At 41.6% G+C, this 12,670-nt stretch overlaps 1 protein-coding gene across 1 annotated transcript; it reads right to left on the reverse strand.

Annotated features, from left to right (window-relative positions):
• Window positions 1–24: 24 nt before the first annotated feature.
• LOC118360169 (transmembrane protein 178B-like) lies at window positions 25–12,129 on the reverse strand. Its single transcript, XM_035739396.2, has 4 exons — window positions 8,957–12,129; window positions 4,389–4,502; window positions 3,774–3,911; window positions 25–3,286 (listed from the first exon to the last, which is right to left on the reverse strand). Exons 1-4 carry the CDS (start codon window positions 9,357–9,359, stop codon window positions 3,039–3,041), a joined length of 903 nt encoding a protein of 300 aa, XP_035595289.2. The 5' UTR covers window positions 9,360–12,129; the 3' UTR covers window positions 25–3,038.
• Window positions 12,130–12,670: the final 541 nt, after the last annotated feature.

Below are 12,670 nucleotides of genomic sequence, written 5' to 3' on the forward strand. Positions count from 1 at the left end.
ATACAGACACAGTTGACTTCAGAATAGTATGTTAATTACATTTTATTTCAGTAAAATAAATTAGATAAAAAAATGGACAAGTTTGAATACATTAAAAGAAATGAACCATAATGATCTCATGCAAGACTATAATGTCTTTTAATCATCTTTCTCCATCCTCGTGGATTAAACCAGTATAAATGACTTGTAGAAAATCATAGCAGTGCTACTTAAAGAGGTGCCACTTGAAATTGTGGCATTTGTACACAGTGTCCCACATTGCTCACACTGAACACTTTCCAGTTCCTCATGAAACACGAGAAGTCCCACTAAGAGAACTATTTTGCTGTCACTTTTGCATACAAGTTGTATATTGTGCTTACCCCTTCTCTCATTCTTTTTTATGTGCCCATTTTACTACTTTTTCAGCATTCTTGGTACGCTACCCAGATATTTCTCTATCAACCGGTTTAGCAACAGAACCTTTATCATTATTCAAACAACACAATTGCAATACATGTATTGTTTATTGTAGCAATTATCCATGCATTCAATACCATTGGCCAATTTAGAGATCTAAGGGACAAAACCTGTACATGTGTGTTGATATAAACTGGAGGAGAAGACTGTGGATGAGCTCAGAATGGCAGCAGAACACCACCAATATCCACAACTCTTTTACAAGTCTGAGGTGGTGCTACATATAGTAACAATGTTTGGATGTTTCACTTTGTAGTCACTTTGAGGCAATGTTTTTATCTACAGTCAAATAGTAATTCACTGGAAAGGTTCTAGCTCATCACCTCATAACACTGCTGGAAAAGTGTCACAATGAGTGCCTTTTTACATATAGGTAACAAAACAGTGTTACTTGAGTACCCTGTACTCACAAAATACATCAATTCCATCTTACCTGTAATTCCATCTTAATTCATGTGCAGTGCTAGCCTCCGAAGCCTGCCTGAACCCAGACCTGCCACAAACAAACTCCCAACATGGCCTGAGTTTCCTCCCAGAACCTTTATGTAATACACACGTGTGCTTGTATAATTATTACACCTTACAGAGTGCACTTACAGAGTACATTAATCAAATGTTACCCAAATGAGGGCCTTTTGACCTCTCCTTGTCACTACGAATTGTAAACGGGACTCTGCAAAGGGCCAGTAAGACTGCCTGTTGCCTGGGGCAAAAGTGTCACTGAAATTAAGAAATGGTAAGCTCCCTCAATTCATTCAGGAAAGTGGTCGACTCAATAGGGATCCACACTGAAGTGACGCAGATGATGCTTTAACAGGACATCATGTTGTCTGCCACATTATTGGTCTTGTCTCCAAGAGACCTGAGCAGATTCTTAGTTTCCCCCTACTGAGGAAGAATACAGAGAACAGCTATGTGCAAGAGCAGACACCCCTGCCTCAAACATGAGGAGAGAAGGATTGGTAGACAGGAAAAACAACATACCTGTGGTGTTACTGATGTAAACATGATATTAAGTATGACTTTGCCCAGCCCTACTGCTCTCTCAATGTAAATCTCAACATGACCCATTTTCACTGACAGAAGAATATTAACAGAAATGTTGCGTTGAATAAGACATGTATTCAATGATAAACTGTGCAAATACCTGCATTTTGCAGCAGTTCACACAAACCAAATCACTTAATGCATTGATACTTGCTACAAACAATGTGTTGTGCTATGTGAAGGTTTTTGTGACAGAATACATTAAATGCAAGTCCAACACTGGTGTCTGCAGTTCAATTCCTGCCAAATCCAAGACGGCAGGTATTGTCACTTATAACTGTAAATTACTGTCTGTCATTGTTTCTAAGTTTGAATGTGTTACCAGAAGGTTACATTTTTATTCATTGAACCCCGTCCTTCAACATACAATATTTACTGATCCTTAAAGGTCCAATGCAGACGTTTTTATCTCAATATCAAATAATTTCTGGGTTATAATTAAGTGGCTCACTGTGATTGTTTTCAATTAAAATAGCTTCTTAGCAAAGAGCAATTTCTTAAGCAAGAATGTTGCTAGGACTGTCTGGGAATGGTCTGAGTGGGGAGGGGAAACTGATCAAACAGCTCTTACGCTAAAATGGCATTATCAGTATTATTCCAACCTCATAGTGTGGAAATATATATAAAACACAGACAAATCACATGTTTGACTGCACTGGACCTTTAACTGCCTCTGCTACTCTCAAACAGTACTTAATGTGCCTTGCAATCACTCTTATTCTTCTAATCATGAAGCGTACAATTTATTCCAGCAAACAACATCACTGAAGACCCAAATTGCCATTGTTACCTCGAAACAAACAGGGAAAAAATCTTATTCAAGAGTTACTTTATACAAACAATGACCTGAATCTACATAGAGATGCATTTGTACATACTGAATCATAGAAGCGCTGAAAGATTTGCTCTTCAAAAGTGCAGTTCTGTATTTTATCTTGCTGTTCCACCCCTGCCATTTCCATGTTGTGCTCTTGGTCCTCTGCTGCAAGAAGCAGGTTTTAGGCTTAAACTGTAAAGTCCTTCCTAGGGATAATGCTTGACATCAGTCAGCTGATTCAAAACAACGGACAGTTTATGCCAGCATAATATTTTGTTGCGAACAATAACAAACACAGTACAGCCCAACAGACTAAAAGAGGAATGATGACAGGATGCTCTGCCACGTTTTCTTGTTTGTTGGTTTGTTCCATTTAGAGATGCTTGTTGTTTCTTTCTAAGCTCTTGGACTGTGTTCTGTGTTGTGTGTGTTAAAAGAGAGCACCATTTTAAGACAATTCCTCTAGGCTGCCATAGAGTTAGTAGTCTTGTCATGTCTCTGTGTCTTAGATGTACAGTAAATAGTACAGTTTGGTATGTCTTTGCTCTGTTCTCCCATGTACAATTTCTCTGGTACACTCATGATTCAGATGGTTGACAGAGGTGGTATGGACAGGGAAGGTGATGAGGTGAGATGGTGGTTGGACAAAAACGTTGGACGAAGTTGGATGGGTGTTGCTTATTTGTGCGCTTTGTGGGCCAGTCACACAGTCCCATCACACGGTTCCGTTCTCCTGTCTGGGCTTGTGGACGGTTGTACGGGAGGGGGTGCTTAGGGATGGGGCCAGGGTGCACAGGAAACCAGCCAGCAGAGTGAGGCCTAAGCCCCCCCAGGCACAGAACATGGACCAGCCGTAGCCATGGCTAATATCCTCTGGGAGGCCATACATGTAGCGTGGGTAACGCGACAGCTCAAAGTTGATGCCCGCCACACACGTACACAGGGAGATGATACAACACGTTCCTGAGGGAGGACAAGGAGACAAATGGAAATGTACGGGATTCACAGCAACTTCAATGAACTATATAAGGTATTATGTCATTCCTATGTTGGTAGGCCTAGTGGGTCAGCCAGGCAATAAATGGTAACATCTTCACACTCCATTTACAGAGATGTCATGATTTATTGTACATCTTATTATATAAACCTATATGTGTTCACACATATATCTCTCTCTCACACACAAGTGCATATATTGTGTAGACAACTACTGTAGTCTACACAATGCATCAAACAAAGACACACATGCGCACACACATGCGCGCACACACACACACACACACACACACACACACACACACACACACACACACACACACACACACACACACACACACACACACACACACAGACACAGACACAGACACAGACACACATACACACACGCACGCACACACACACACACATACACACACACACACACACCAAACAGAGAGGAGACAGCACTTACCTCCCATGAGAAAGAGTAGTCCAGCTACATACTGCATGAGGTCATGCTGCTGACAGCAACCCAGCACTCCGATAATCCAGCCAAACAGGATGATGGACACGGCCATGCCCACAAAGCCAGCCGTCATCCTGCGTAGATCTGCACCAACAGACACACACCTCCGTCATTTTAGTGGACATTGAACAGTGGAGATCAGAGCAGGAGGCCCAGTGGGATCTACAACATGCACAGCACAGAAATGCAATGTCTGCACAATCATATTCACGGCATATGATACATAGAATATTCCTGACACAAATAGAGCCATACACCCTTACAAATCCCTGTCACTTCCTTCATAGAACCATGTAATCTTCCTTATCTTTTTGAAGGATATCAAAACTAGAGAGGGCGACAGGGAGGGGTGAACAGCGATAACAAGAAAATGAAATTGCTCTCAATGGCCGCCACTTTAAATGTATTTGATCCTGAGATAACAGTTAGAGAGAAAGAGAACTAGAGAGATAGACAGAGAGAGAGAAAAAGATTGAACACGGAGAGTCCAGACATACTGTACAGCCAGTAAGACATCCATTAGATAGACAGACAGACAGTCAGGCTCAGGCTCAGACTTACGGAGTGCATGCCACTCATCCTGACGGATGGTCTTGGTGATGTTGATGGGTAAATTTCGCGGAAGGATGGAGGAAGAGTAGTGATACTTGACTGGGATGCACCGCTGAATCAATCCTGAAGAAAAGAGTTGATGATTATGATAGAAACACAGTCTTGATAAGACCTTGATAAAACAGGCTGCTTTGTAGACAATAAACTCAACCACACTGAATATGGTGACTCAGTTAAGAATGTAGACACTACAGTAGTTCTAAAAGAGAAAAATTGTTATGAGTCCTTTGTGTCACTGTGAATGATGTCATCGTGCAATATCCTCAGTGTGCCTCTCAAAGTGAGAGACAGCTAGCTGTGATTCAGAGCAGAAACAGCATCCGGCATCATTCATGTAGATCAGCCTCTAATTATCTCTCCGTGCGAGGTGGGTATCCAGACCAATTATAACAACAGGAAGAGACGAGTCTTGCATTACTGTTTCATCATATCACTGCGATGAGATAGACCACCTATGCTCAAATTATTGCAAATATCTTCACATATTCCTGGATGCTGTGTACTGTAATCAGTTACTTGTTTGATCAGGGAGAAGGGAGATTTATGTTGGAAGAAGACCCCTGCCATAAAGCCTAGTCAGTCACCATGAATGGAAAAGGCTATATGGTTCTGGCATAAACAAGAGGAAGAATCAAAAAGGAAAACATGAACTAGTGTGAATGTTCAAAAAAGGGTTTGACAAGGATTAGCATTGAGTTCACTCAGTTCAGAGTACAAAAATACATAATTCATTGTTCTCATGTTCGGTGGGGAAGCACAATATATCCAGATGAGCGGTGAGACATTTATGTCCCATGACTACTTCTGCAAAATCTAACATTGTGTGAGCCTCAAGACCAAGAGCTATGAATGGAGATCAATTTACTTAGCACTTGCTCAGCAGCAGATCTGACTACCTACTCGCTAATATTATTTGATACATTTTAGGTCAAAGGCAGCAAAAACAAGTAATCAAATGTATTGACGCACCAAATGTGATAGAGTTGTCAAAAGTCACATTGTGAAGCTCCACTCTTAGAACACCTGGACTTCAGCTGCAAACATTCAACTATGTGAAGTAAAGGAAGTCAAAAGTACTGTATGCAGGCTCAAAAATGGAGCCAACAGTTCACGCCCTGATATGGAACTATAGCAGCCTGAGAGAAAAAATAGACATTTCCTGATTGGGTTCCATGTCCCAGTTACTGAGGAGAATCTATAGTATTGGCCAAATGAATCACTTTCAATGTGTTGTGGTCTCATAGTTTGGTGGTAGCCAGATCTGTTTGTGCTTAAGCCAACTCATCTGTCATTTGTTTTCATGCCATAGATGTAGCATTGAATTACAAACATATCTGGCTAGTGGCTACCCCCTGGTCCCACCAGGTTACTTATATCAGTATTACTGTGATGGTGGTATACAGACCTACTAACTTCACTTTAGAGACACTTTAAGGTTTGAGTTGTGAGGTGTGTGCAGATGCAGACCAACTCATCATTCTGATAAACAAGGGAGCAACTAGAGAGAATATCATGTTGTCCAGTGGGCCTATGTGTCTCAATGCAATTCAACCTGAGGGTGTAGTGGATATTGTTGTCAATTTATGATATGCTACAGATGACCTTATTCTATCAAAGAAATCAGCTCACTTTCCCACAATTCTGACAACAGTTACCGTTTACCTCAGCATGAGGGTCGTTCCACCAATTCGGTGCCTTTTGAGATGTGTAACTTCAGGATTATATATTTATTTGCTTTCACCTAATTGTAACATTCTGTCATTAAGACCACATGTTCAACTTAATAAAATAAAAATCTCAAGTAAAAAAAAAGCCTAATAAGTGCCAAATAAAGTAACAGGGTTGACCATAACAGGGTTGAAGTCAGCCATACATCCACGTATGACATGGGGAATGGAAGATTGTTGTGCGAAACAGAGAATGGCAATTAAATGCAAGCTACACCCAAAGAAATGACATTGTTAAAACATTTCTAGGGTTGACGTGATATGCTCGACCCGCTCAGTTTTCCACCACAAAACAGGCAAAAAAAGGAGAGCCAGCTCACCTGCTTTTACACTATGATTTTACTATAGATGGGATGGTTGTTTAACAAAATGCATGCACAGCTATGGGGCAAAGCAGACAGGGTTGGCTTAGATTGTTGACAACACGTAAACTATATTTCCTCTCCAATGTTTATTGAAAACAAATACATTTGCACAATGAGCACGTACTTGTTTTTTCTCAAATACATCGTTACAATTGTTGGTTAGCTAGCCTGTTTGGGAAAGGCGTGCCGCTAGCGGAACAACTCGACAACATCCGGTGAAATTGCAGAGCGCGAAATTCAAATTACAGTATTATAAATATTTATCCTTCATAAAATCACAAGTGTAATACATCAAAATAAAGCTAAACTTCTTGTTAATCCAGCCACTGTGTCAGATTTCAAAAAGGCTTTACAGCGAAAGCAAACCATGCGATTATCTGAGGACAGCGCCCAGCACACAAATCCATACACATTTTCCAGCCAAGTAGAAGAGTCACAAAAGTCAGAAATAGTTATAAAATTGATCAATTACCTTTGATGATCTTCAAATGGTTGCACTCAAAAGACTCCATGTTACACAATAAATGTTTGTTTTGTTCGATAAAGTCCCTCTTTATGTCCAAACACCTCCGTTTTGTTGCCGCGGTTTGTTCAGTAATCCATTGGCTCAAAGGCGGTCACAACAGGCAGACGAAAAATCCAAATAGTACTAGTAAAGTTTGTAGAAACATGTCAAACAATGTTTATAATCAATCCTCAGGTTTTATTTTTTTAAATAATCAATAATATTTGCACCGGACAATAGCGTTGTCAACATAAAGGTGCACCAAACAGCTCTGGGACTTTCCACTGCCCACTCATTCAAAGTGGTCATTCTCCTTCATTTTTCAGAATAAAAGCCTGAAACAATGTCTAAAGACTATTCACATCTAGTGGAAGCCATAGGGAATGCAATCTGAGTCATATCCCTTTATATGGTGGATCGGCTTTCAATGGAAAAACACCCATTTCAAAATAATGGCACTTCCTGGATGGATTCTCCTCAGGTTTTCACCTGCCATATCAGTTATGTTATACTCACATACATTATTTTAACAGTTTTGGAAACTTTAGAGCGTTGTCTATCCATTATATGCATACCCTAGCTTCTGGGCCTGAGTAACAGGCAGTTTACTTTGGGGACCTCATTCATCCAAACTACTCAATACTGCCCCCAGTCCCAGAAAGGCTAGCTAGAAAATTTGAGCCACATTGGCATAGATATGACATCAGTCAAAACACCACATGGCAGCTTGTCATTGTTCTTAGCTGGCCATCCAGAATAACAACACAGACTTCTGCCCCATTGAATCGCGAGTATAGTTTTCGTGACGTTGTCAGCTAACCCAACTACGGTTGAAAATTAGCCGGCTGGCTAAAACCGGCACTTTTACTGAAACGTTGATTAATGTGCACTGTCCCATTGAATGCACTGTCCCTGTAAAAAATAAATCAACTCAACTCAACTATTAGATGTTCAATGTTTTGAAAAATGAACTGAGCTCTCGTTTTTATATGGTGAAACTAACCCATGAACATGTCCTCTAGGCCTACTCTGGACAGTTTGAATCTGACTGGATACATTAGGAAAACATCCTGGTAAACAAACACGCTATAATTTGTGGGGAATTCTCAAAAATATTCAGTGTCCTGAATTTCCTTGAACGAAGGTACTGTGTTTATGCTAACATTAATGCTGGTGTTCTCTCATCACTCGTCAGAATCTCAGAGTGGTCAGGCATGAACGCCTCATGGCATTGCACAGAAAGCCCTGCTGTCGTGTGTCGGACGAGGCCGTTCTGCGCGAGTTCCATGCACTATGCTTTCCTCTCTTACAGCTCAAAATTCCCACGAAGCAGGATGTTTATCAATAATTCAGTCCTTGGTCTTCTCTCGGTCTCCCCCGTGACAATCGACGCATCACCCATAACACATTATCTAGTATTTTAATGTAACAGATGCCAAATGCACTCAGCAAAATCGAACAGTCCAAATAGCACCTGAGACAAATCGTTTCGCTTTTACAAGGGAAGAACCCTTCCTCCGCCATTGTGTGCTGCTGCTAGGCGAACGGACTGGGCGCAAAGCCTGCAAATAAATTCAGCACCATGGACAGCGGTGAACACACAAAGCGTAAAAAATACGCAAGTGCCACGTCTTCGGCGTCACGTACACGACTGGCATTTCCATCTAGATGATTTAATTATTATTTATTTGCTACTGTAGTTTACAATGATGAACAAAAGCACCTCTTGTAAAATATCATTATGGCAACGGCCCTAGAGTGGCAGTTAGGAGCATCAGTTAATCCCATGCCCATGGTATCAATATGACCAAATATGAGTTTGGATCTGAGGATCTGAGCATCATGCTTACACTCAGTGAGCAGCATCAGTACCACATCACACCAGGGCCTGATGTAGGCTATTAGCTGTAGCACCCTTACCTTTATATATGAGATCCTCTGTCTCCAGGTCAAATCCATCTCGATGACACTTTCTCCAGAGCCCAGAGATGGTTGAATTGAACTGGCGACTGCAGTGGGACTCCATAGCTGACGCTGCGGCCAGAAAGTGACGTTTTTCCCTAATAAGAGGCTGAGCTCCGGCACTTGGACTGTTACCTTTCCTTTCAATGCCCTTTGGGGGCATCTGGAGGGGGAGATTGCTATTTGAGATATAGATGTACCCCGGGTCGTTTCTCTTGTTGGCGTAGTTTTTACACCTTTCTCGGTGTCTTCGCGCATCTGTCTCATACCAAAAGTCGGTGCAGATTGCCATGGCTAGCAACCCCAACGCACAGAACGCTAAGAACAGCCCACTGCTGGTTAAAATTTTCATGGCGGCCATCTTCCCCACTCGATGGAGAGCCCAGACAGTCGCGAGAAGAATCCTCGGCTGCCGTGATGGTACCCCGTGTCAAAAATCCCGACGGCGCTCACACCCTCATGGAGCTCTGGACAGCAAACATGATGGACGCCCCGGTTATCTTGGGCTAGATGCTGTCTATTGTTGTCGTGCGTCCCGGCAGATGTGATGATTTTTCCACCATCTGTTTTGGTACTGGAAAGAGGAGAGGGGATGGATGGCGACCAGTGCTGCGAGGAGTGGGTAGTGATGCAATGCACTCTCTCTCCTCTCGGGTTTCAGTAGGATGGGAAGAAACTAAGCACTGGCAATATATCTCCTGCAGGTTGTTCAATAATAATAATAATAATACTAGGGGTAAACATGTATGATTGATCAAATACGAATACATTGTGTTAATATACTAATTCTATCATATGTATTATTAGTAGTATTATTGTTATTATTTGGGACATTGTGATCTGCTACAACTGTAAGGACCTGACAGTTGTTTTACTATCATATTAAGTATATATATTGGGCCATGTTTTATGTATCATGAAGAAACATGCACATGGACCACATGCTGGATCCAAACCTATTTGTAACCCAACATATTTCATTACAAGCCTTTTCTGTGCACAGTTGACAAACGCACTGAGACAGGTGCGGGCTGAAATTCAATTGGACCTACCACAGCAATGATTGGTGTCTTTGTTTACAAACTTCCACAATGTAGGTTTGATTGAATTGAACCCACAGCCTTTCAATATAGTGAACGTTTCAATGTATAAAACAACATGGAGACACACTGACCAAGGGATTCCCAAGGCCTACATTAGTGCTCTCCAACCCTGTTCCTGGAGAGCTACTGCCCTGTAGGTTTCCATCCCAACCCTAATCCAGCACACCTGATTTAATAATTAGCTGCTTGATAAACTGAACCAGGTTAGTTGCAACTGGGATTGGAGTAAAAACCAACAGCAGGGTAGCTCTCCAGGAACAAGGTTGGAGACCCTTGGGCTATATGATAAAATCAATATTTAAAACGAATAAAACGATATTCCTCCTTCACTCAGGCTCGGCTGATCCAAAAACACTGCTAACGTATATCAAAGAAAAGTTTTACACAACTTTGGAGAGACATTCAACCAGTACTTAGGAATAGGTTTTAATTTACAATACAAAGCAATAAGGTGTACATATTAAATGTTATTTCTTGAATAATTACATTGTTAATAGAGTAATTGCATTGTCATTACACGAGTATAAGAGCAACAGTGTAAAGTGTTACCAATTAAGTTTTGGGGACATATTCCTATTCAAAATTGTGCATATGGGTCTCAATTGTTCATCTGAGGTAAAGGGAGGTAAAGATAGCAATGAAAATCAGCACATTGTTCAATAGTGCAACAATAGATGTCTTTGAAAGACTTACATGCATTTGTTTTCTCTGCGTATACCATGTTCAATACATGATCCCTTTAAATACAACAAGGTATCAAACATTTACATCGGACAAGGCTTGTGTATAATTTTTCAAAGTGTGCCAGATTTGAGTTTGGAGGTCCGCTGATCTTGAACTGGACTTGTCTTTCCTAGGACCTAATGGGATCAAGACCTATCCATCTCCTGTTAGATATGTTGTGCAATGTTCCGATAGACAGTCAGAGGCGATTTATGCTCGAGGTCAGCACTGTGTTAAGTTTATGGATTTTCTCACTTTGCGGTATAGGTTGTCATTCATGTCTCATTTATACCTGGCACTAACATGTGTATTTTGTCCTGGTCAAGTCCACATTCTACATATGAAATTAAAATGTCTCTCATAGCTGTCCAATGTGTCCACATTGTGACTACATTTCTTGGTCCCGCCCTGTATGTAAATTATTTGACTTTCTTTCAAAATAGTGTTTATTTTAAGACACAAATACATGCGATAAGTCAATGATTTTAAAAGGTCTGATACTGATGATTTATAAATGATTTCACAGTCCAAATCCATCTACACTTGTAAGATACCCAGACACTAGAGAATATATATATATATTTTTTTACCCCTTTTTCGTGGTATCCAATTGTTTTAGTAGCTACTAACTCCCGTACGGGCTCGGGAGAGAGGAAGGTTGAAAGTCATGCGTCCTCCGATACACAACCCAACCAAGCCGCACTGCTTCTTAACACAGCGCGCATCCAACCCGGAAGCCAGCCGCACCAATGTGTCGGAGGAAACACCGTGCACCTGGCCACCTTGGTTAATGCGCACTGCGCCCGGCCCGCCACAGGAGTCGCTGGTGCGCGATGAGACAAGGATATCCCTACCGGCCAAGCCCTCCCTCAACCAGGACGATGCTAGGCCAATTGTGCGTCGCCCCGCAGACCTCCCGGTCGTGGCCGGTTACGACAGAGCCTGGGCGCGAACCCAAGGTCTCTGGTGACTATGGGAGAATCTCAATTGCATCCGCTCTACTCGCCTCCTCTTCCATTGGAGGATGTCAGGGAGGGACCTCTGGCTTTCTCATCCAATGGGTTTACGAAGGCAAGGCGAAAGCGTGCGGAGTATTCAATTGAGATTCTCCCAATGCGTGCCTGACTACCTCAGGAGGTGGTCAGGAAGATCTGATTACAACCAGATGTCAGTGCATCTTTTAATCATCTCCACCTGTCCAAAGGTGTGGGCACAATCAGAATGTGGACAACATCAGGATAAAATGGTGCGAGTTAGAACCAGGTATAAACAGAGCTTCAGTATCTTCTCACAGGAAGGCTCCCACAGACAGTAATGTGCAAGGGAGTCGTTATGGCAACGGGCTCTTGTCAAGAGTGAACAATCAATACCACCCTCTGGCTCCAATTACATTTTAAGCCCGGACTCTTTGCTGCAGAACATGTGCTTACAGAAAACATTTGTTTAGTGTGGAATTTTATTGTTTTGATTGCATAACATATTGATGCATTATCTCCATAGCTTTCACTTAGTGTAACTTGTGCGCATGCAACTACCAAGAGTGAATACAGTGCAATTAGAAAGTATTCACACTGACTTTTTCCACATTTTGTTACATTCTAAATTAAACATTTATTAAGTTGAGGTTAAGTCACTGATGTACACACACAATAACCCACAATGTGAAAGTGGAATAAAAAAATCTTTACAAATGAAAAGCTGAAATGTCTTGACTCATTAAGTATTCAACGCTTTTATGGCAAGCCTAAATAAGTTCAGGAGTAAACATGTGCTTAACAAGTCAAATAAATTGCACGGACTCTGCGCAATAATAGGGTGGGGGGGGGGGGTGGCAGACATTACACAT

This window comes from Oncorhynchus keta, chromosome 2 (genome assembly GCF_023373465.1).
Source record: "Oncorhynchus keta strain PuntledgeMale-10-30-2019 chromosome 2, Oket_V2, whole genome shotgun sequence".
In the NCBI taxonomy this organism is placed as follows: Eukaryota; Metazoa; Chordata; class Actinopteri; order Salmoniformes; family Salmonidae; genus Oncorhynchus; species Oncorhynchus keta.

Coding starts and splice junctions, on each gene's coding strand:
- LOC118360169 (XM_035739396.2), bottom strand. CDS start 9,359: ATGGCCGCCATGAAAATTTTAACCAGCAGTGGGCTGTTCTTAGCGTTC. Junction 3,912..4,388: donor GGATGAGTGGCATGCACTCC/GTAAGTCTGAGC, acceptor CTGTTGGTGCAG/ATCTACGCAGGATGACGGCT. Junction 3,287..3,773: donor ACTACTCTTTCTCATGGGAG/GTAAGTGCTGTC, acceptor GTCCTCCCTCAG/GAACGTGTTGTATCATCTCC.